Consider the following 26,888-nt stretch of genomic DNA (forward strand, 5'->3'; position numbering starts at 1 on the left):
TTCCACATTGGTTGATATCGGAGTTGCCTGGTGTTGCACTACCTTACCTCAGTCCTGAAGATATTTTCAGGCGCAAACTTTGTTTGCTTACACTTGGATAAAGGATTAAACTAAATATATAATATAGTCTAACCAAGTGCAAAATAAACTTCCTTTATATTAGGATGTTGATTATTGAGATGATCAAGAAAATCCATGAGAGAATTGTAGCCGTGGCTCCAAATAATAAAAATGTCGTCCACATAACGTTTCCAAAGTTTAGGTTTAAACGAGAAGGATGATATAGCTTTTGTTTCAAAATCCTCTAAATATATACTTGAATATGACAACTCCCTACATTTCCTGGTAGGGAATTGTAATATAAAACAATTCCCTACCAGGAAATTGTTTTATATTACATGATATAAAACTGTCCCCCTGCTCTGGAAAATTTAGAATTTCAATATATAGAAAACCTACGCACACGAATAGATATCTTCATAGTCAGTCCCATCATTTTCCTTCACAAAAACTTGGAACTATTAGGACATAGAGCACGCACTCTTCTAAATGACCCGAATGAACTACAAAAAAAATTAATTACCTCTCTTATGTCTTTAGACAAAATGGATATTCTGATAGAACCATTAAAAAATCCCTTCTAGATCCTCCTAGCCATCGCACTGAAGAAATAACCAATATTAAGGGTAATATCTCTATCTCATATATTAGTTCAGTTTCTCAAAAATTAGCAAGAGTTCTTAAGAAATACAACATCACGACTTTATTTACTACACTTCCAAAAATCCGCTCTCTAGTGAGCCATCCGAAGCCTCATCATCATAATCCGAAATATCCTGGCGTGTACAAGATATGGTGCGACTGTAATATTCCTTATTTTGGTCAAACAGAACAGATAAGTCGATTGAAATTACGTATAGAAGAGCATAGGAGAGACATCTCTTAGAAAAGAACACGCGCCAGTGCCTTGTCCAGTCATGTTCTTTTCTCGAACAATCCTGATGATGAACACCAGGGTCATTCAGTCTGCTGGGATGGATCCAAAAACATCTTTCGTTGCCATGATGAGTGTGAAAGAAAAATTATGGAGTCCAGAGAAATCATCCTTAATCATGAACATTTAAATAACAATTTGAGCTACAACCTCCCAGATAGCCATTCTACTGTTGTTCAGTACTGGCGTTCACGAGAGACTGCAAGCACGCACACACCAAACAATGCCACGATTGAAAGAACAACTTAAATGTAACTACAACGTTTTTCATGTTAATTATGTACTGAAATTTTTTCCTGTGTTTCTCAGTTTTTTAAGCTTCAATGTTTTTAATGCTATTCCTATTTTTAAAAGAAACTGAAGAAGGCTGTCAAAAGCCGAAACTAGTGTAGTGTGTTATACCATTAAAACCTTACACATATATATATATATATATATATATATATGTAAGGTTTATATATATATATAAACACAAAAATAAAAGTTATATATATATATATATATATATATATGTGTGTGTGTGTGTGTGTGTGTGTGTGTGTGTGTGTGTGTGTGTGTGTGTGTGTGTGTGTGTGTGTTAAAGATACCAAGTAATTCTATAAAGTTGGTTTTAATCCTTTTTCCCAAGCAAGTAAACAGACAAGTAAGTCAAGTTTGCGCCTGAACATAGTTCAGGTCTGAAGCAACTCGTGGTAAAGGTGAAGTTCTGATCACTTTCCCTTAGTATCTCCCTTAATGCAAAGCACATCTCCTTGCGGAGATGTATGATGCTATGCATATTGAAGGAAAGGGCCACCACCCAGACCGGTTTCGACCTTTATTGAAGTCTCGTCAGTGGGAGCCAGGTTGAAGTAATGCAGAGCTTATAAATTTTACCTAAACAAGTTGCCACAAGGTGCTTTGACCTTATTAAATTAAAAAAAAAAAAAAAAAAAAAAAAAAAAAAAATATATATATATATATATATATATATATATATATATATATTCAGTTGTTTGCAGATGATGCAAAATTAGGTAGTGCAATAGTCAATGGAAATTATTATTCATCTCCGTTGACTATTGGATATTTTTCAGAATGATTTAAATAGACTGGCAATAAGGATAAAAGAAGAATGGATGCCAGTTTAATGTTGCAAAGTGTGAAGTTGTACATTTTGCAGTGAAAAGATTTCCAGCTGTGTACCACATTCATGGGACCGTACTGCAGGAACTTTATGAAGCCAGGGATCTCTGGGTGTTGGTGGATAGGGAGTTGAAATTTAGAGAGCATATTGCAAAAGTGCAAAAACAGCTCATAGGAATACCTGGCTATTGAACAACACCCTGACGTGCAGAGATAAGAAGGTTATTATTCCTGTGTGCATAAGGTTTTGATAAGGCCTCATCAGGATTACTGCGCACAAATCTGGTCGCCTGGGTTTCTTGTAGATATGGATGAGGTGCATCGGATTCAGAGGCGAGGAACTAATATGATGTCAGGACTATGTAATGCTCCATATGAAGAGAGACTGAAGATTTGTGGTTTACAGAAGCTGGCTGATCAGCGGATAAGGAGCGATATGATAGAAACGTATTTGCTTTGAAGAAGGGGGGGGGGATTCATGGAAATTGAGTAAGAAGGTGGTTAGCAAGGGAGTGCGGGGGGACTAGATTGTTTGCTTGAAATGTGGTGAACGACTGAAATAGGTTACCAGAGTCAGCTTGTGTGCGTTGTGTTGGTGAATGATTTCAAGCCAAAATATCACAGATATTGTACAGGTATTGACAACTGTTGATTCATTTAATATTTTGAAACGGACCTCCCGCGATGAGTCTACTGACTCCAAAGAGGTGCCTGTAATAATAATAATAATAATAATAATAATAATAATAATAATAATAATAATAAGAAGAAGAAGAAGAAGAAGAAGAAGAAGAAGAATGTGAACGCACTTAAAATGATAAATGTTTGATTTTATTGATACCAAAAAACTGCTTTTGAAAAGTGACGCTTCCAGAAGCAGTGGTATAAAAGTGTGACAAGAAAGAACCACAGGCAGACGTGGCAGAATATGGCGCTTTAAAATGGACTCAAATCTTGGGAACATTTTTCCTACGGAGACATTGTTCTACTGAGAATGCGTTCTCTACCAGAAAAAAAAAAAAGTTAAATAATCAAAACGTAACTTCATCAAAGTGTTAATATTTAATATTTTCACATACACACATGCAAAGATTAATAATAATCCTTGGTCTTAAAGGCCCACTACTGTCAAGTATCCTTGGCTTTCGAATCCATAATTTTAGAATAAGTCTTATGCTTACATTTCTGTATGTTTTGATTTGGCTGATTTGCTTTATTGTGGGATGAAAATAATCTCTCTCTCTTCCTCAGTATGGGAGAGAGAGAGAGGGAAAAGCAACTCACCTTCAAATGAAAGGTCCTCTTATACAAATTCTTCGTATCCTAGATTCGAACCCAGATCTTTCCATTCAAAAGGCATTGTCGAAACCAACTGAACTGCTGAGGTTTGTGCATCTCTGAAATGTTAAAATAAACAAATTATTTCTCTGATTCATCCATTATTAGTATATTGGATAGAAAGAAACACAGGAATTGGAAAACTAAATGACTGATACTAAAAAAAAATCTTGGGGCCCGAAGTGGAATTTTTAAATTATTTTGTTACCCTCCAGAGAATTTTAACTGAATTATTTTCGTATCCTGCAACGATTAACTTGTTCAGGTATCCACGAAGAGCACTTTGCTTGTTTAGAATTCAATCCTCCCCCCCGCAGATAATCCTTTCAAAGAATGTTAAGTATAATCATCCCGTATGGGATCACCCTCCCATACACTGAAGTGTGTATGGGAGGGTGATCCCATACGAATAAATACAAACATCAGCAGAAATTCTTCAATGGTAATGAAACGTTTCCCAACGGATTGGTTCTTTCATTTAAGGAAATAGATCGAAGTCTGTAGAGAATCGTGTTAGGAATGTACTGTAGTGAAGAAGCACTTGCCATCATTACTTTTTGATTAAATCAGATACTTCACGCAAAATACGTATATGACGTCACTTCATCGTCATGGAAAAGTGAGTTCTATCCGAATGAGTCCGTTTAATGAATTCTTATTTCGTAAAACAAGAATACTAGGGAGAAAAAAAAAAAAAAAAAAAGAGGAGCATGTGACGTTTTTATTCAGAACCCAGCTTACAACTGATGTGAAGGTGTAACTGAGAATGCTTAACCCCATCCTTTCAAAAGTCTTCCTCAGTGTACAGAACCTTTCAAATGATCCTCGTATCATTAAATACAACTTAATGACCTACTTGGCTGAAACCTTTGACTGGAAACTGCATTTTGTTTTTCAATGAATTAATGAATAATCACTTCAACTAATGACATAGCATACTATATTTGTAGCGATTATATAGATTTATTATTATTTTTTTTCCCAAAACATTTCTATACTTTTTGACTTCTAGACAAACGATCGCTTGTACTTGCTCTTCATCATATAAATGAAGCATTCAAATAAGAGTTAGCTTTTATTCACTCTTCTAGTTGCATAAAAAAATTACGATTTTTAGTGATGAAAAATGCATGTGGTTTTCTCATATCAAATTCTTGACGGTGATCCGTATTAACTATACTGGGACTTCTGTAAAAACAATTTTAATGCTTCACTTGCAGTTTCACATTTGAAATAAGAGCAATCATCGATGCCAACTAGAGATGATGAATAAACATGTTAATTAGCTTAAGCAACATCACGATACATTTTGGTAAATTAATTGAAAAGTTTGCAGAAGTGTCGATATTTCAATTCAATTATGAATAATGTATTTTCTTGAGGATGCAATGTCAACGTATATGTGTTAATGAGTTGGTTAATTAGATAAAAAGTTTCAAAACTAGTGGGACATGATTCATTCGCCTCACGTATGGTACAATTCTTAAAAAGTAGTATTATGTTCGTTTATAATAACAAAGATGAGAGTGATAGACATGCATATGATATTAAGACGCATTCGTCGTCCTATCTTGCCAATGGTTTTTTTCTGCAACTTCTTTTATGTTCTTTCTGACAGATTTGGCCATAATTGTTTCATGCTTTCAGAAATAGGCAGATGCCATAAAAGTTATATGGATAAAGCTCGTTTTTATTTCCAAATCTTATTATGAATTTGTATCTGTCATAAACTGTAGTTTTCAGCTGTATTTTTTGGCATCACTCGCTTTAATATTCTAAACAGAATACGTACCCCCCCCCCCCCCCAATGCATATACTGTATTGTATAGAGTATATACTGTATTGTTATCTCTCAATGCTTACTCTGTCCTCCGTATATAAAATAAATATATAATTACTGTTATATAAATGGAATTATCAACTTGATAACTTGATAGTCGCAGTGGATAAGATTAAAATGTAGTATATGTTCTTGTGAGTGAAATAAATTTTACGGTGACAAAAACTGAAGTGTGTAATTGTCCGATAAATGAAAAGAAGCAACCTAAATATTTTCGTTTGTTGAAATGAATGTTAGGCATAAACATTGAACAGTTATTTCAGTGGAAATTATGATTAACTGCTATATTACACAACACGCATGGCTTAATGAAATTATCAAACATGTGGGAGTAAAATTATATACAGACTATTTTGTTTGCTTTTTTACATCACCATCATAGTGTATTTCTTGAACAGTTGGAAAAGGTTGTCCTTGAGGAAAACGATTTGAGAAAGGCTGTTCAAAAAAGTTGGGGTGTTTCGAAATTTCTTCAGACAACTAAGGTTATGAGACCAATATATTATGTCTATCAGTTGCATGTTTTTTGTTTGTTTGTTTTTATGAAAAAAAAAAGTTTAGCGGTGAAAGCCCTGCCATCTCCATACGAGACTAACTTTGTTCTAAATAATAAAAAAGCAGACAGAATGAATGAGGTAGATGAGAAGCTGATTCTTTAAAAGCTCAAAGGGGAATTGTATTGTTATATGTATGTTGACTTGAAGCTACTCTTGTGTTTACAAGAAAATTCCTTAAAATAAAATGAAGGAAATGGTATTCGCCATCCCTTCACTGTTCCTTCCTACGAAAATACTGATGGAAAAGGAAGAGCAAACTGAAATGCCATAATCAAATTCTTGATGGCATTGCCACTCAAAAACACATATTTTGATCCCATTTTTAAGAAACAGTAAGAATTTGTCAGGTGGGATTTAAGAAGAAGCAGTTGTCATTGACCGGCGAAACGTACTTATAGATAACACATTCATTTCATAGCCTAATTTTTTTTTTTTTATTAGTTGCCTTGAGAAAATTTAAACTAGTGCCTCCGAGATTTACATTTCCTCCCTTGTCGCACCTCTGAGATTGTGGGATAGATCAACAGGTTCACCATTGGTGGCTTGGATTGCAGAGAGGATAATATCTACGATTTATAGTCAGCATACTGTGTGATCGAATCCCTCTACGAAATAAATGTTTCTAAAAGCATTTAGATGATTTTATTTCGGTGTGAGATTACATGACAAACACTATAATTCACCTATGTCTGAAAATGCATAATGCATGAAACACAATAATTATAAATTTTTCAGTCCAAATTCAAGTTACTTCAGACCTACAATAAACTGCATGTTAATTTCGAAAGGGCCAAATACGGTAAGGGACTAGAAATCTCCTACACAATGATGGTCAAGAGTTCTGGTCCCCGGCTACCTTTAAAGTATCAAAAATAGCAAACTGTATGCCGCTTCTGATCTTTTGTCAGAAAGAAATCAGAAGAATCATGAATAATTTCGATATCAACTAGTCTTCTAGTCCTGATGATATATCTCTCAACTGCGCTCAGAACTTGTGCCCCAGAATTAACACATCTTATATTATTATTATTATTATTATTATTATTATTATTATTATTATTATTATTATTATTATTATTATTATTATTATTATTATTTGACACCTCCAGGGAGTCCAAAGACTCATCGAGGGAGAGTGTGCCAACAGCATCGAACGATTGGCACCCCCTTCTACTAACTGCGCTCAAACTTACTTAACTGAACCATTAGTAGCAGAGGCTGTACCAATCGACCAACCTTTGTCGGCATATTGTCTGCCTATGCATTTACCATCCGTCCAACGGCATAGAAGTAAACATATTTCACCCCATCCGTCCCCAAGAGAGAGAGGGAGAATTTGGTGTCAGTCATCAAATGAATGTCCCTGGCTCCCATTTCATTTCTTTCATGACCATCTTCTGCGATTTCACTACCTGGAGACTTACCATAACACAAAGGCCTCTTTTTCCATAACAAATTAAATTCTTAGGAAATATCAAGAGTAATAACCTCATATAAACTTCTTCAAGGCTTATGTCCAGATCACTGAATGACAGCGGACTTCTTCTCTGGTTGTTCACTACATGTTTTGAAGAACGGCTTCCTTTTCTCAGATTTATCTAAAATTCCAGAATTCTAAGACTATGTACTTTCTTCTGCAGTCTTTGTACTATATATGAATGACCTTCGTTCATTGATCATAAATCTTATCTATCGTATGCTGATGACAATAAACTCCATTCCTCTTCTTCTTCATTTGAAAACATTGTAGTTCATAGACACTCCAAGATTTAAGATCCTCCATAATCAGTATGTTATATTCAGATCTATCCTTCAGTTAGTCAGGGATGACTTTGTGAACTTTAATTCTATCAAAGTTTAGTACTGTCTTATTTCTCACAAGAAAGAGTTTACTTCACATTCCGTTCCTTGTGATAACACTCATATCTCCAAAAAAAGATTTTCTTTTTGGGACTGTCATTAACCTCTTACCTTCCCTGGCACCAACGTAATATCCACAGCTTATTCTACACAAGGCACTACATCTCACAAACCTATACAACTGCTGACACTATATAAATCCCAAATCCTCCCAAAAACAGAACCCTGCTTTCACATTTTGGATTGGGCACCAAAAATCGCATTAAGACTGCTTGATACTGCCCAGAACAGATGTGTATCTACTTAACAGACAATACAGACTCTTTAACCGACTCTCTATAATCACTTCTTCATCAAATACCCTGATGATTTTACCTTAGGTCTTTTCTAGAAGTATTTATATGGACTTCTGCACTGACCTGACCACCATCATTTCCAGCCTCTTAGCATATAAAAACAAGAATAGCTGCTAGTTAATATGTATGTATTTCAGATCTACACATGCCAAAACAAGTTCTCTTCCTCCTTTTACAGTCTATCTGCCCTCTGGAACAACATTCCTCATGATGTTTCTCCCAAAGAGTACAACTTCCATCTGTTCAAGATACACAACAACAGATGAGTATGTTCATCTTCATCTCTTGATCTCACAAGGGTGCTATTGGTTTTGCAATCTTCGTTATGTGGGACTGATATATTAAAGAAAACAATCATAAAAAGTTAGGTGTGTTATCTGATGTCGTGCTAGATAAAAGGCAATGTGAATATGGCAGACAATTGCGACCAACTCATAATCCTAATTATTATTACATTTATATAATTGTGTCTGTTTTGGAGACAGATTTTTGAATTGTGGAAGTCCACAGCGCAGTCATTTTCTCTTCAGTTGGACTTCGATTGGAATTGTGTCCACGATGTGAGAAATCGTTGAAGGCGAATTTCAAGTAAAGGTGAATTAATCAGATCCTATATCGGCTTGCAGGGTTATTCTCAGAAATTTATTAATTTTTTGTCGCCATGTTAAACAGGTACACCGCATGAAGAACGTATATATTTTATAGACTTAATACATTGGTTTCTGCCTATTAGCTCACGTACTCGCGCTCCCCCAACCAATAGGCTGTGGGTTTAAATTCCCCACGGGTATAAGGTTGGTCGATTGGTAGAGCCCCTGCTACTAATGGCTCGCAAAAAGTTAAGAAAGGTTGAGCGCAGTTGGAAGAGACCAATTGTTCGATGCTGTTGGCACACTCTCCCTGGATGAGTCTTTGGACTCCCTGGAGGTGTCTAATAATAATAATAATAATAATAATAATAATAATAATAATAATAATAATAATAATAATAATAATATTTTGCAATTTTCTTTAGGTGGAAGATGAATTTCATCTCTGTATCAGACCACTGTCCCACTTATTGGAGACCTGAACTGGCTTTAAAATGTTTCATATTTGGTTTCCAGGTTAAGTAAAAAAATACATAAAAATGTTTTTTTTAAAAAACAGTTTGAAAAGAATAAACAAATCCTTAGTGCATCTACAGTAATAATGTACTATAAGCATTAGTACTTTCATGCTTGGAAGTCACATAAAAAAAAATGCACATAATCTGAGTTGTGACGTCAACAATATTTTTTTTCTTCTTTTATTTTCCTTGAAGAAAAACCTAACTGTCTCTGTTTCGAAAATCGATTAACGCAAGCAACTGCTGGAAATGGTCTCATGGAAATGTTCCTTTAATCAGTAATTCGAATTATCATCCTGCTGCTGGCGTCACGGAAGTTACTACAAGGCTACGCAACAAGACACAGATAAAGAAAAATTCTGCTATGTCCTATTTTATTGGCCGACGTAAAAGTTTAATACACAGGTGCATGTGCGTATCTATATATGCTTGGTTTAATCCACTGTTTATTTTTTTAATCCACTTCGATGACTAGACCACGTAGTCATCGAAGTGGATTAGAATAGATAGCTTACCTAAAATAGCACTAGAGGGCTTGACTTCTGGTAAAAAAAAATAAAATAAAATAAATAAATTAATTAATTAAAAAAAAAAACACTAGGAGCGACCTAGAATCACCTGGATAGTTAATATTAGAAAATGGACTAATTCTTCGTTCTTCACCTTGTTAAGGAGACCCCAAGAGAGTAACACCTGGAGAGCGTATGTTAGGACTGCCACCTTTATAGTGTTCCAACGATCTACGTAGATTATACGTGAAGAAGATACTGCTTACCCTCACGTTTGTCAGAGTCATTCCCGTTTCCCATCAGGCGTATGTAATTATATAGGTGCGCTTAAAAATCCCTAATTATAGTCCCTTTCATAGGGTCGACTGTATATTGCTGTTGCTATTGGTAGGAATCTTTTGCAGCGAAAGGACCTAACGAGACCAGTGAATTCTTGAAGGCGAAATGAAAAAATCGCTGGCAGAAAGATTTAAGAACAGTCACTCCCCATAGTCATAGACTGGAAATCAATAAATTCAACAGAGATCGACCGAATGAAAAAGAATGTTTTAAAATGCCTATATAAACTTGTATTTAAAATTTTATATACATGCTTTCAGGACTTTTTTTTCCTATAAATTGTTTTTGTATAAATAATGTTTATATATAAATAGTTTCTCCCTTCGGTCAAATTTCTGCACTGATGGTTCTCTCTCTCCCTCTCTCTCTCTCTCTCTCTCTCTCTCTCTCTCTCTCTCTCTCTCTCTTTCTCTCTCTCTCTCTCTCTCTGCTCTAGTTACTGCACTGCAAGCTATTTCTGGGGTACCCATAGAGTGGAAAATAATATTAATTAACATGAATTAGGGATTACAGTAATTTTTACTGACTATATGTAGTAGGAATTTAAATTGAAATCATTTACCTTTGTCTTTGTCACAATAAATGTATTTAGAACATTTAAAAAATGTTTTTGACTCCTACCCGCTAAAGGTTGTAAATTTATAGTACACTAGTACCGTCGGTGGGCTAAGAGATTTTTAAAAAAATTTCTCTATAGCCCGGAAACTCTGCTCTTGAGACTAAATATGGAACATTTTCAAGTCATTTGAAACCTCTAATAAGATGGCAATAGTCTTACACTTAGGGTCATTCACAAACTCCCATGTCCATATACAAATTCAAACCCCTAGCTTGTTGATAGAGAGCGCAAGTACGCTAAACCTCTAGGCAAATTGAACAAACTGAACTCTTCTATTTGCTTTTCATTTCTATTTTAGAAATATTTTAGGTATACTTTTGACGTTGCACGATTACATCGGCTCTCTACTCACTAATGACAGATATAGTTTATGCTATGCTATGTATGAGTCCACAGTAAATAAGTTGTTTATGTCAGCAGTTAGAAATTTAAAAAAATAAATAAAACATCTATAGGAAGATGGTTTGATATATAAATCAGGTATAAGGCAAAGATAAACACCTATTTCATACATGGTCTATATGAATGGCGTTGTGAAGGAAAGAAGCATTAAACCGGAATCAAATGTGAAGTTATTAAACTCAGCTTATTTACTTTATGCAAACAATATTATACTTCTATGTAAATCTGCTGCAAGTTTGAGAATCAATTAATTTGAATAACTGCTGGAACAAATTTAGTGTGAAAATCAACAATAATAAAATAAAAATTATAAAATAGAACAGGAACATGGAAAACATAACTGCATTCTCAATGGAGAATTTATAGAATAAAACATTTCAGCCATTTAAGCAATTTTTAGAAAAGATGGCGAATTTAAATTTGGAAATAGATAACAAAATAAACCAAGTTGATATGGTGTGGGAGTTAGCTAAATGGAATACAAGAGAAATTTCTCTATGCAAGACAGTGTTTTTTAACCAACATCTTTGGTTCAAAGACTAGAGATCACAGCTTTGAGAGTTCTGAGAAAAAGAAGAAAATGAAGAGATGATAGAATCATATTAAAATGAAGATGAAGATATTAGAAAGCATCTTGATATTGTTAGTATTTAAGAATGTGTGAGCAAAGCTAGTCCAAAAATCACCTAAGCAGAATTATTATTATTATTATTATTATTATTACTACTACTACTACGGGAGCCTCCAAGGAGTCCTTAGACTCATCGAGGGAGGCCCTAAACATCATGTCCACATAACTATTCGACATTCCCAAAGTATCATCATACCTTGCCTTGAACTCATTCACTGTCATAGCACCCGCAACAGACCCTGGCAGCTTATTCCACTCATTTACCACTCTAAAAGTAAAGAACCCAGCTCTAACACCCCTGCGAACCACACTCTTGCCCAGCTTCCATAGATGTCTCTTAGTCCTCCCACCACCAGTCCTGATCTCAAAAATATCCTCTGAATTAATCCTATAGAAACCCTTCAGCAATTTGAATGTCTCAATCATATCTCCTCTTTTTCGCCTATCAACCAATTTATACAACCCACAAATCTTCAACGTGTTCTCATAAGGTTCATTCCATAGACCTGTTATCATCTTGATCACTCGCCTCTGGATCCTCTCCACCTCCTCCCCATCAAGAAGAAACCTAGGTGACCAAATCTGGTCACCTAGGTTTCTTTTGGCACAGTAGTCGAGATGATGTCTTATCAAGGCTCGGTACACAGGAACAATAACTTGCTTATCTCTGCTCGTCAAAGTATTCTTCAGCAACCAAGTGATTTGATGAGCTGATTTAGCCACTTTTGCAATGTGCCCCTAAACTTCATCTCCCTATCCACCAATACTCCCAAGTCCTTGGCCTCATCAGTCTCCTGGTATACTGCTGCTAATCTTTTCACCCCAAAATGCATAACCTTACATTTTGTCATATTGAATTGACATCCATTCTCCTTAGCCCAGACCTCCAATATATCCAAATCATCCTGCAAGATTTTGACATTTTCTGCATTCACTATTGCCCTACCCAACTTTGCATCATCAGCGAACAAATGAACTGTTCCTCTTAGATCCTTCCCTATATCGTTAATGTACAAATTAAACAGCAGTGGTCCAAGAACAGAAACCTGCGGCACATCACTAGTCACAGGCCGTCTTTTGGATTCTACTCCTGAAGTTTACGGATTAGCATTCCATGTGGTATCCTGTCAAAGGCCTTAGCCAAGTCCAGCAGTATCACTGTAAACCTATTACCCTTATCCAGTTCAGCCATCACTGTGTTATAAAACTTGAGCAAGTTACTGAGGCATGATCTACCCTTCACAAAACCATGCTGTCCCCATACAGTATCTCATTTTCATCAATCCATTCCTGTATTTTTCCCTTGACTACTTTCTCCAAGCTGATCGGTCGGTAATTTGCAACAGTAGTCTTGGATCTTCCTTTATGCAATGGAACTATTTTCCCCTCTTTCCACACCTTCGGGACTAAACCAGACCCGAGACTCAGATTAAACAACATAGTCAAGGGCACTGATAATTCTTTAGCCGCTTCACGTAAGACCGTGACGATATACCATGCAATCCCACAGATGTATTCAGATTAAGGTTCTGTAATAGACTATTCACCTTCACTTCATTCACCACAATTCCCGTATAAACTAATGGGTCCATCATTCTTTCAATGTCACCACCTGGATGATATACTCTTGCAAAGAAGTGCTCACTCAGTAATTCCACTATATCAACTGATTCAGTGACCTCCTTGCCATCGGCATTCCTTAAAATCATTCTGCCGTGTACAGTTTTTCTTTTACTTGCAGCATATTGAAAGAACTGTTTGGGATTCTCTTTAGCTTGCATAGTTAGTTTCCTTTCATAATCCGCTTTTGCTTTTCTTACCACACCCGTTACTCTTCTGGCCTGCGCTTTATCCCGTTCGTGTGCCTGCAGGTCACCTTTCTCTTTAAATTCCCTCCACAGTTGTTTTTTTTTTTTCGCAGCTCAAGCTTAATGGTGTTATTCATCCATTTAACCCCTACTTGTTTTACTATTCGGACCCTAGATATACAATCAGCCATAACCTCCTGCAAATGAAATGAAACTAGCCTTTCCAGAATGAAATCGGAAAGGCTAGTAGAATAAAGAAAAGGGTGTTTGATGGCAACAAAATGGCCCAAAGGTAGTAAAGTTCTGGGTGGATTAGAAGATCAAAATGTAAGGTCAGGGAACACTGGAGTTCTGACAAATAACAGATCTGTTTGGAAGAAAACTGTTGATAGGAAGGTAGTGATAATGTAACAATAATTATGCAATTCTGGCACAGAATTCCGTACATCCCCTTGAAGATGAATTGCAGGAATTTGCAATGAAAATATTGAAATATATTTGGTTAAAAACACAAACCAAAAACTGTATGCTGTGAGCAGGTATATGACGTCCCACTAGGAATAGTCGGGCCCGTTCTCTTGTTTAGTTTTGCAACAACTCGACCAACATGTATGACATGTTCGTTGCATCTTCATTTATCATTAAAGTACTTATGATAATGAAATTCGTTGCATTTAGTAGTGCTGAAAACAGTGAAATATATTTGGTTCAATAAAAAAACTAAAAAAAAAAACTATCTATTATGACCAGGTCTTATTTATTTAATTTATATATATGTATATTTTCCCCTTTGGTCTGTGCCTTGATACTTTTAGATTTCTATGCAATTTAATGTTTTGATTGCCCATCGAGAACGCTATAATAATTAATTATCTTAAGACTTAAAAAAAAAGTGGGGGGGGGTCAAAAACGGTTCTTCCTCTCCATTGATACCGGGATGGCCTGTTTGTTTTATTTAGCAAAAATTCGAATTTTGGGTGAGAAAATTCTTCCTCCATATGAGCTTGGTTGATAACAATGCACTCTTTTGGTTTTGTTTTTTTTTTTGCTACTTCTATGCAAGATTAATTAATTCATCTCGTTAAATTTTTCTCAAATTTGCGAGCCCCTTGTTCTTCTTGTTTACTTTTTTATTTTTTCAAAAAAAAACAACAACTTAATTTTTTAAAATATATTAAGCGACACACTCATACGGTAACCTAACAAAGTGATTTTATTAAATAAAATATTATAGTTACTGTTACCATCATTTTACAAATAAGAATTCACTTTTAGTAATCGCATATAAATAAATAGGACTATAAAATAATGCCCCTTGATTGGTACCGTTGATTATCACTTGAAGTATAAAAACAAAAGAGAAATATAACGTACTTCAACATTATTAAAAAAAAATCCATAGCTCATCCATAGAAATTTCAACATTATCGTGTTTAGATAATATTTATTTATTCTTTATAGATTGTTTGACTATTTCATATGTGCGATTATAAAAGATTTTATTCTTATTATATTTTGATAGTTAAATAACGTTTTTCTTATGTAGGATAAATTAACACAGATGATTGTGTGCAAATATTTCATGTTTAGATCATGAAATTGTTTAAAAATGATAGCCTTTACAGGTTGATTATCACCTCATATTTTTTGATTGGGATTTGTACACAAGCTGTATTAATAAAAGTTTTTGTGTGAAATACGGCTTTTTTTTTTTTTTGCTCGACGATGCGAGCCCTTTGTTAAAATTTCCATAGCTCACCACTGGGTGTCATCACTACAAATTGCGTTATGGCAATACTGTTTGTCGCGCTGTATCAAGTTTGTGAAACTCAGCTTTCGGGTAGCTTACATTCTATATATTTGCCATGCAGGCTGCCTAAGAAATAACCGAACACTGATTACAGTATTAATTATATACTGTTTATATTCAACGAATAAAAATGCAAAAGAAAAATAACATATACTGTATAAGATAGGAGTAAGGGATAGACCTCTGTTTCATTCTGTTCTTCTGACTGAGACATTCTGTATTGAATTCACCTCACCTCACTTAGAAACTAACCTCTGCTAATATCCACATGCATCTATTTCCTTCGAATAGTTGTAGATAACAAACAAACAATAAATTTAATAATAATAATAATTTTGCACTGACTGAATATATAAAAAAAAGAATAAATAAAACAAAATTCTTTCTTCATCTTCACTGAGTACCGATTAATTAGCCTTGGGCCAGCTATCTCTAATTGGCTACCAGTGGAGATTGAACTGCCCACTCAATCTCCAAAAGTTAGATAGGGCTAAACGTCCTTGCCTACTCCCTATATACGGGAACAAAAAGGTATTAGCTGATTTTTTATTTTTATTAATATCTTGTACTTCCACAGTATTACCACCACCAACACAAAACTGATTTTCCAGAAACATTAAATCTATTTAAGTATACTGCTGCCATCTTAGAAATCTATCCTTTTTTTGACCAATTACAATACTTTTCAACAAGAAAGATATATATATTTATAACATGGTGTAACTTTAGTAAATCTTTCACCATTTCTCCAAAGGTAAGAAAGCACTCCCGTAGATTTATACAGTAGTGAATAAAGAACCTAATTATCTACTAAATTTTCACCACTGAGTTATTAGCGTGATGCTCGACAACATCGCAGTTTATGCAATGTAAAAAAAAAAAAAAGAAAAGAAAAGAAAAGAAAAGAAATTAAAAAGGTACAGCAGTTAGCAAATTTCGTAACTGTAGCACGCCTATCCCGTGCAAAAATGATGATCGTGTTCACTGCAACACAACGTATTTTACTAATTTTCTTAGGTAGATAAGAGGAATGAATACTTTATATCGCGTATGTTTGTGCTACCTCTATTCGCTCAAAACTATAAGGGGAATTAACTTTATTCAATTACATCCGAAGTAGTTGTATTAGATATGCACAAGGGCGTTGTTTAAAGAAAAATTTCGGCATAAATATGACTGGAATATCTCGATACTGACTTCTTTTCTGTACGAAAATCGAATTTTTTTCATACATTAAACCTTTAATGGCCGTAGTCCGTAGTAGGACTAGTCTATGAATAACTTCTTTCTTTAAATTTAATGCATGGACTAAATTGAGATCAATGCTTGCTTATTTATCTCATATTCGAAATCTAAAAACTTCTAACTACCATATGATTCCGCTAAACTTCATTTGATCAATGTACGGCTCACACATCAAAATCCTAAATTCGACTCCTTTCTTGCCAAAAGACTTGCTCCAGCTCAACTCCTAATTAGACGATCGTTCCTCCCTCTGAAATTCCCATATCAGTTTTAAATTTATCATACCGACAACTATAGTGGCAACATTAATTTTATTAATATTTATTTATTTATTATTATACTTTTATCTTTAAAATTTTAACAGAGAATTTTGCTTCAAATAAATATAATATTTTAGTTAATATATATATATATTTTTTTTTTAAAATTTTATTTTGCTTTTGATAAGTTAATTTATATACGAAAAATAATCTCACGGTAAATAAAATGTTCATTTTCACTGGTGTCTAATTACAAGCTTCATATTTCGCAGGTGTCTGCGGATTGTAGCAATAATTTCAAATAGCAAATTTTTCATAACGTTGCATATTCAGAAAAATGTGAAATTTATAAATAAATTGGAGAGAATGGTGGAGCACGCAAAATCATTGAAGGCCGCGAATTGGGGACTTGTGAACTGAGGTAAACGATGGACCTACGGCGGCAAAAATTTAAAACTGCGCCCTTCACCAAAGCTATATTTAACTTTTGTTTCCTCTCTCTCTCTCTCTCTCTCTCTCTCTCTCTCTCTCCGTTCCTTCTTTATATGAAATTCTGTGCTATTTAGTTTAGACGTCTCAATCTATCAAGAGATATACTCAGTGTCCAAAACATTAGAGACTCCCATTCTATACAGAATGCACCTAAAACGCAACTATCATCCCTTGGCAGGCAAAGACTATAAATAGACAGCAGGATATCAGCATTCAAATGTGGGGGATAAACATGAGTGGTTTCGAATGGGGAAAGCTAATGGGAGTTAAATAGGCCAATCAAAGTTTCTCTGAAACCATTTTTCTCTTATGTGATCACGTCCATTAGTGTTTCAAGCATAATGGTGTAATGAACAAATCATATCAACGTCAGTCATGTAGCATAAACTACTGGTCGCTGGGAGAATATAATTAAATCCAATATATTATTATATAATTCATCAAACGACACGCAGTCAATGATTGTGTGTCATTTTATGAATAACGTCAGACACTACCAAAACTGAGTGTAATAGCGGACAGCCATTAATCAAGATATGTCTCTTCAACAAAAACAAGCAGATACGTCTGAAGTAGATGAAAAAAACATTAACACTGAACACCAGAGGGCTAGAGAAAAGTCGCAAGTTCTCTTTATTACTACGTGCATACGGAAGTACAACGATATTGTGAAAATAACACGAAGAGATGAACCCATCATGCTTAGTCACAATGATGCAAGGCCTGAATATATAAAACATGTTCCAGACTATGGTCTGGAACATGTTTTCCTGGTGCTCTTTAGGCCCGTTATAGCAGTAAAACTACAACGCTAAATCTTGTAACACAGAGTGCATTCGCGAGGACTACGTGACATTTGTGGATCGGTTGAAAACACTTGGGCTTGAATCTTGTAAGGACGGGCGAAACCTTGATAAGGGCTTTTCAATTGAAGATGAGTTAACCAGTCTCATAAGATGATAGAGCGTAGTTCTTCCCTACATAACACTTGATTCACAGATTTAGTTGCTTCAGTCATAATTCTAAATAATTAAACCCAACCAGTTATCTGAATATTCGCCAACCAAATACTTATTCATGTTGACCATTTACCCTAACCTACATGTGATGACGCGTTATCCTGTGACAGAACAACGCACCATACTACAAGGAACGTGTAGGAAACGTTACATGAACTTCATCGCGACGTTATCTTAATAGACTACCCCCCCCTCGTCAATCATTGAATTGGATTTCCATTTATCATATTTGGGATGTGGTGAAAGATGTTCGCAACAGCGAATCACAATCATCAAATCTGATGGAACTACATGAATTTATCATGGCCATTAAGAAAAGGTTTCCAGTGTCATAATTCATAAAATATATTAAATATATAAATATATAAAAAATATTCAAATTAGAAACACAGTCCTTTAATTTTAAATTCATTAAAAATGTTCACAACATTATTATGATTTCGAAATAAGATGGTGTTAATGTGACATGTGAGATAATGTGACGATTTTCCAGTGTCGTAGCGAAAATATGAAAGATCTCTCCCGCCCCTGCGCAGGTTGTATGTTAAGACTCAGATAATGTTGACCCTCCTAGATATAGACAGATAGTGGGGGATAAGATAGATGATTTTTATATTATTAAATAATTTAATTGAGAAATTTTTTTTATTTATATTTGGAAAATATATTAAATACATTATATTCAAAAGCACAATTCTGCATTATGTATATAACATTTTGTTGCAGTCCTACAATTAAGTATACTAAATTGTTAGAATTGAATTCTATCCAATGAAAAATGCTTAATCCTAAATAAACGTTCTTTAGAAATGGATGCCTTTCCTAATGCTTTTAAGTCCAAGATGCTCAAGAAGAGTGCTGAATGAGATTAGTTTTTAGTTAGGCAAATTTAAAATTAAAGATAGAAATATAATACCTTGGGTTATGTGAATTAACAACCGAAGAAACCAAAGCTATTGAGTGTGTTCGGTCTGTTAATTGTGTGCATTCTTCTGGCCGGTTTGCCTTTTCTGAGGATGAAAACCAGTTTTTGAGTGAAAAAAAACGCTGGTCTCACACTCCTTCCTCCCTATGGGACCTGCTAACACACACCTTCAGCTGAAAATTCCTAATAAAGGTTCTTAGCGTCGTAAACGCGATAACCGAGGTGTTTCCAGTCAAAGAGAATCGCCGATATTGATTGAGCGACGGCAACTCTAGAAGAGAAAAAATGAAAATGTTTCTTTTGAATTTATGAGCAAAGTAAGCAAGGTTATGAGGCCAATGTATTTTGTTTGTTAAATGCATGTGTTTTCATTCCTCAGGACAAGCTGGTTTGCCTGTTCTGCGGGATGACAACCACTTTCCGGAAGGGGATACCCTGTTATTTCCGTGTGAAAAATACAATGCTATGTATTTCCCCCCCTCCTCCTAAAGACGATATTTTTGCTTCAAGGACAGGATGTTTAGATTAAGATTTACTACTGCAGTAATATTTATATAGAATCAGTGACATTTTTAATAGCATTTTATACAATAATATCATTCATTATCAACAGTTGAACCTGTAAGGCATTTTTGCTTGTATAGACATGATTTTGCCATTAAAGATCCACTTTAACAGTGGTTAAATTTTTAATAAAAATAAATAAATAAATAAATAAATTCCCTAATGAATTTTTCCCCAAAGAGAGTATGAGGTGCTCTGTTAATTAATAATCCTAACTAACTTTTTTGAAAACAGATAGAAGATCGCCATTCTTCAATCTTCACTAATACTGACCTGAAACTAACAATGAATCAAAAGCTTCAGTAGAGTATGGCAGAAAAGATCAGCCAGCTCGTGGCCTTAAACCTTATTTTTATTATTGTCTGTAATAATGTGAATTGTGTAGTCGTTTTCTTGAGATGCTGCATTAAAATCCTCAATACCAAATTTACCTTGGTGTTGAAGATTTAAACGATTACATTTTAATCTTATTGATATTAGTAACTCTGTACGGGTTAATTAAATAGTAACAATCCCAATCTCGTATATATGAATTTCCTAAAATAATTCCCAGTAAAGTTCCAGTAGAGTTCTCTGAATAACGTAACTTGGTCAGTTGCATCATGATTGTTCTCGCGAAAGCAATGGAAATATCGATAATCGAATATTCTACTGTGCAGGAGTTCACCTGTATTCTATGTATGTAGTCATAAGAGCCCACTAACCATAATGGATGATGATGATTTGGCTGAAAGCGCAGTTTTTTTTGTTGCTAACAACAGTTCGTTCTACATTTAAGAATGTATGCTTGATAAAATACATTCCTTTCCGCTTCGATTCCATTTTTAACTGGCAAAACAATTTAGAAATTATAATAATACTAAATTCCTTCTGGATTTTACTTATAGCAAACATAATTTAATGACAAAATTGTGTCTACAGTACACTATCAACAACGGCTCTACTTTTTTTTTTTTTTGTGGGCCTTTTTTTTTACTAGAAACTTCAGTATAAAATTTTAAGGATGTACCATATTTAATACATGTATTACAGACTTTCTTTTTTGTTTTTAATGCACACTATTTGTGGCTTGGAAGTTATGTGTACAGAATAGATATATGCACGGCCACCCCGTGCAGGTGTGTAGGTTTGCCCCGCACAAAGGCACCTAATTAGGAGGGGCACCATTTCAAGACGATAAATAATAAATTATATTTTTTGGGAGCGCTGATATATAACTTTGAACAAAAACGCCTCTTACCCACGGGGCGGCCCTAGATATATGATAGCTAAACGTAAAGATATCATAATCTAACGTGATCTTGAGATGAGGTTAATTCATGGCAAAGTTGAAAGCTCCATTGTCATGAACAATTTCAAACTGTTTTATGTAAATAATTATAAGAGCTAACTACAAAGTCTATATGTATTTGGTCAATACAGAAATCTTCTGTCTTTAGTTCCAAACGGACACTTTTCTTTTTTTCTTCTTCTTCTTTTTTTTTTTAACTCGCTGTTCGAGACACGCTTATGCAAGTATTATAGATTGGTTTTGTCTAATCTAAGCACATGATCTATTTGATCGGAGACTTTTATTAAAATTCAGTATATGGTATCAAGGTAAAAAAAAAAAAGAGGAAAAAATCAGCATGCCGAATGGTTATTTTGATTGGATCAACTGCAAGGGATGAAGGGAAGAAAAATATCGAAATTATATATTATAATAACTCACCTCTGATTCGACAAACTTTAATAAGCATTGCGAATTAGGATGTACACAAGAATATACAACATACAATTCAGATTTTGTATAAACCGGATCTTTTTTATTGGCACAACGAATTCTATCGATATTAGTAATTCTGTACAAGCTAATTAAATAGCAACAATCCCCTAATACTTCTTGTTGTGTTACAGTGTGAGTTCTATTGTAGATTTCTCCGATGCAGGGTTAAAAATGTAAGAAGGAAAAGTCCTATTTGCCTTTCTTCAGTTGGCCTAGTGTTATGGAAGCAAAATCATTTCCACAGGACTACACTGATGGAATTATTATTATTATTATTATTATTATTATTATTATTATTATTATTATTATTATTATTATTATTATTATTATTATTATGTGACACCTCCAGGGAGAATTTGATGGAAATTTTAGGATCTCTCTTAATTTTTTTTTTTTTTTTGTAGAGATTTTCAATGTGGATTATAATCAAACGGTTCTTAGCAGTTGACACCTGACACCTCCAAGGAGTCCGAAGACTCATCGCGGGAGGACACCTACAACTGTCTCAACCACTACACCGAACCTCTACTTCGAATTATCTCCACCAACGCCATCTACAGCCCACCTCCACCAGCACAACAACTAGTATTTTTTGTCTGTAAATTGCGTGTGTTCTGAAGGGCCAATTTGTCTGTATGCGGGATGAAAAACCCTGCTACCTCCGTATGAGATCGGCTAACTCACCTTCGATTGAAATCGTCCAGATAAAGATTCCTCCCGTCGCGACGAGAATCGAACTTAGGACTACTCCAATCGAAGGGCGCAATGTACCGTCGTTCTTCCAATTGTGCTACAGAAGCGGTAAGCTTTTTTTTTTTCTAAGCTTTTCTTCGACCGGTTCCCGAAATAGTCGATCTCTGGCATGGGAAAGTGGGTTTTTTTCTCTCAGAAAGAGTCAGGATTTTTGTCCAAGAAATGCAAGAAAATCTACCCTAGGACCCACACTATTTCGGAAAATAACATATCCCATTAAAATTAGGCACCAGGTGATGGCAACACTTGTTTTCCAGTCTCTTCATCGGTTGCGCTTATAATTAGTGATAGTCTTTGGCCAACTATCTCTAATTGGTTACTGGTGGAGATTGAGCTGCCTACTTAGTGTCTAAATGCTAGATACAGTAAAAAGGCCTGCTTGCTTCCTATAAGAGAATAAAAGTGTTAGCTGTTTTTGATTTGATTTTATTTGTACAAACAGAATACATTTTGAATGGAAGAGAACATCAAGTTATTAATAGGTGATAGTATGGAAGTGATGAGTGATGTTTTTGTAGCAGTAAGGAACAAAGGGACAGATGTGTGCAGACAAGGAAAAAATTCGATTCTTGACTGGGAAATAATTACTAGATTAATGATGAATCACTAGATGAGAATTATCATTAGATTATTCTCAATTCAGTGTTAAATTCTAATTGTTTAAGACATCACTTATGCAAAGGTTGAACCCTAAATCATTTGATACTTGCAAGTTTTGTTGAATTAAGAAGAGGTAAATCTATACATATGATTTAATGTATAGGAAAAATTGTGTAAGTAAAAGCACGGAGTCTCTGGGGATCTTTGACTTGATAAATCAATCCAAATGGAAGAAACTAGTTACCATAACATGCTCTGAATGACCACAGAGGAAACTGGCAAGCCAACTGTGAAAACAAAGACAGACCATAAGATGATATTTGGCAATGAGGCCTTTATGCAACACCTAATCAAATGCTCTGGAAATATCAAGAAACTACATAAGTTTCTTTCCAAACATCTCCATGGATTTTATTAGAATTTGGAGTAGGGATGACTAAGAGATCTGGTATAGAACACAAGAAACAGATCCATATTGGTGGTTTAATTAATTGGTGGATTTCAATACAGAGAAGAACTTGGCTCTTCATGACCATCCAATCGTAGGGAACGATAGATTTATGACCGCGTTTTCACCTCCTTTTTCAGGGATGGGACGGATATAGGTTTGCTGTCAAGCTGTTGGGTAGATAGATGCTGGATCAATATGCCAGTTTGTATAGGCGAAATAGAATGGTTATTCATTCACGATCTCGAATTTTGGTCCGGTTGGGGAGATAACCTTTCTAGTACTGATGGGTACTAGGGAAGTCATTGGTGCTCAGAATAATAATGATTTTTCTGATATTTTTCTATAGTGAACGAACAGCAGATGCATACAGTGAGTCACTCGTATTCATGTTATATTGTGAGAAGCTACTTTCCTTTATCACCTATACGCAAATTCTAGGAGAAGACTGATGCCAAAAGGTGAGCTTATTTTCGGATCATTTTACCATGGGAGCATCTAGATGTGTGAGAGAGGTGTACAGAAGAAAGGAAGAGGAAGGACAGAAGTTCCACGCAATAACCTTGTAAAGAGGCCCGAAGACCGACGCTTGTGCAGCAGATAAGCTTTCTGTACATGGGCCCTTCAGAAGCTGATTTGAATTCATTGATGGTTTATTTGATTTCGTTTATATCATCAGATTTCATTAGCTGTACCACAAGCTGATCATACAAAGCAAATGATTTTGACTTGAGCCACTTGAGATATCTGATTTTTTTTTTTTTTAAATTTTGGCACACTTGTTACATTTAAGCTTGAATGGTGGCCAGAGATTGTGTGAAGTGGCATGGTGAATGAAGGCCCTTATCACAGTGAGTAGTATTTCAGTTATTTGGTAGGAGAAGAATCAATTGTCTAATTACTGTTTTCATAATGAAACTATGGGAAAAAAGATATAAAAACACAGAAATCATTCCAGTTGTTACTGTTGCAGTGCTAAAGGACACAAAGTAGATACTGGCTGGGTGAAGGTCGAAGGTCCTTCCGTTTAAAAAGAAAATAGGACAAGATTATGGTATCTGTAGATGCTACTTACCAAAAGGTGAAGCGACATCTGCAGTATTATTATTATTATTATTTTAATAACTTATTATTATAACTTATTAGTTTATTTTATTAATTGATTAACGTATTAACTTATTATTATAACTTATTAGTTATTATTATAAATTATTATAGCTTATTATTATTATTATTATTATGCCTTTTCAGTAGAAAGTAAATGTTCCGTGTGGTTATTTTGTGAGGAAAATGACTAAGGGTACATTCAGCTTTGGTAAGAAGAGAAATAAGATACATACGTTGTGTCGCCGTTGTGGTCATAGTAGCTGTCACATCCAGAAGTCAAAATGTGCACAATGTGGTTATCCAGATAAAAAAAAATGAGGCATTATAATTGGAGTGTTAAAGGCAAGAGGAGGAAAACTACTGGTTCTGGACGTGTCAGGTATCTCAGAAAAGTTTGGAGGAGATTTAAGCATGGGTTTAGAGAAGGTGGACAAGTCAAATCCCTGAAGGGCGGAGCTACAGCATCCGTAAACTGTCATACACACAGTTTATCATACCGCTCCTTAAATATATTCACTGTCTCTGTGCTTCCCACACTCTCGGGCAATGCATTCCAATCACTCACCTACTCTCCATGCAAAAAACCTGCTCCTCACTCCTTTGCTCACACCCTCCTTATACAGCTTCCAGGGTTGACCTCTTGTTCTCTTTCTATCTTTACTCATTCTGTGCCAAACCTCCCCAACATTAATCTGGTAATAACATCTTAACAGCTTATGTGTCTCGCTCATATCCTCTCTCCTCCTTCTGTCCACCAATTTCTGCAAATTACATTTTGTCAATCTGTCTTCATACTCAACATTACAGAGACCAGAAACCACCTTAGTTAATCATCTCTGAACTGTTTCCAATACACCTTCATCTTTTTGAAAAACAGATGACCAAATCTGTGCACAGTAATACATATGTGGCCTGATCAAAGCCTTATACAAGGGAACCATAACATTATTACTTCTACAGGTCAGTGCCCTTCACATCATTCCCATTATCCGCTGTGTTGTCCTCATAATTTTAGTAACATGTTCCCGAAATTTTAGGTTCTTGTCCACAATCACTCCCAGATATCTCATATCCTCTACCACTTCCAAGATATTTCCACCGAGTGTGTATTCTACATCTCATCTCTGCTTCCCAAATTTCCAAACCTTACAGTTTGCAACATTGAATTGATATCCCCACTCATGTACCCATTAAGCCAGTATATTCAAGTCCTGTTGCAAAGCTACAGCATCCGTTCTACTCCTGATAGGTCTCTGCAACTTTGCATCATCTGCAAACAACTGAATATTACCATTTAGACCTCTCCAAATATCATTTGCATACAAATTAAATGGACCCAAAACAGACCCTTGGGGTACTTCACTAGTAACTTCCCTCTTCTGGGATATCGCTCCTCCATAGACACCTTGTTGATACCTATCAGACAGCCGATCTCCAATCCGGGGAACTAATCTACTGTTTAGCCTCCATCCATTCCAATTTAATTACCGGCATGTCATGTGGTAATTTATCAAACGCCTTTGCAAAACCTAAATATACCACTCTATATGCAACACCCTCATACAACGCATTTGTCACTTTATTATAAAACGTAAGGAGATTGCTAAAGCACTATCTTTCTTTAGTAAATCCATGCTGGCCGCCAAAGAGTATTTTTCTGTTTTCGACCGAATTCTGAATCTTAGTCCTAACTAACTTCTGTAATATCTTAACCACAACTCCAGAGACACAGACTGGTCTATAATTCAAAGCCCTACGCTTATTACCCCCCCCCCCTATGAATAGGAACAATTTTACCCTCTTTCCACTCTTTTGGAACTTGACCAAGTGAGAATCTCATGTTGAAAAGATATGCAAAAGCTGTTGTTAACTCTCTGGAACATTTCCTCAAAACACGTGGTGAAATAGCATCAACTCCCACAGCCTGATTTACATCAAGTCTATTCAATTCCTCATATACCTCCTGTTCACTTACTAATAGTTCCTCCTCCTTCTTTCCCACTGCTTTCAAGTTCTGCATGATGTCACATTCATAAGAATGAAATACCTTTATAAATTGCTCATTAAATATCTCAACTATATCCTCCGCTGTGGTTATCATTCGTCCGTTTTCACCAATCAATCCCATCCTACCATAATCATTCTTTCTTCTACTGACCACATATCGAAAAAACTCCTTAGGATTTTTTTTTTTTTTTTTTGGCCGCTTTAGCTAACTGCTGCTCATACCGCACTTTTGCTACCCTTATCAAGCCTGCTCTTTGTACTTCTCACCTGTATACTGGATAAAAAACCTCCAGCGTGTTCCGAGAAGGATGAAGATTAATTTCTATTGTAATTGGTAAATGGATATTTTGTTTTAGGTGGTTACCGAAATGCTTTGTCACCATGCCAAACTTGATTTGCGAAATTAG

The 26,888-nt window shown here is 35.1% G+C and overlaps 1 protein-coding gene across 1 annotated transcript; it reads left to right on the forward strand.

The window, feature by feature from the left end:
* The first annotated feature begins 24,657 nt into the window (after nt 1–24,657).
* Nucleotides 24,658–26,888, forward strand: LOC150100710 (uncharacterized). Its single transcript, XM_090401863.1, has 2 exons — nt 24,658–24,941; nt 26,838–26,888. The coding sequence occupies exons 1-2, from the start codon at nt 24,789–24,791 to the stop codon at nt 26,886–26,888; spliced, it is 204 nt and encodes a 67-aa protein (XP_090257989.1). The 5' UTR covers nt 24,658–24,788.

The sequence above is a fragment of the Typopeltis vanoorti genome, chromosome 12 (assembly GCF_054136105.1).
Source record: "Typopeltis vanoorti isolate ZY-2024b chromosome 12, IOZ_Tvanoo_1.0, whole genome shotgun sequence".
Lineage (NCBI taxonomy): Eukaryota > Metazoa > Arthropoda > Arachnida > Uropygi > Thelyphonidae > Typopeltis > Typopeltis vanoorti.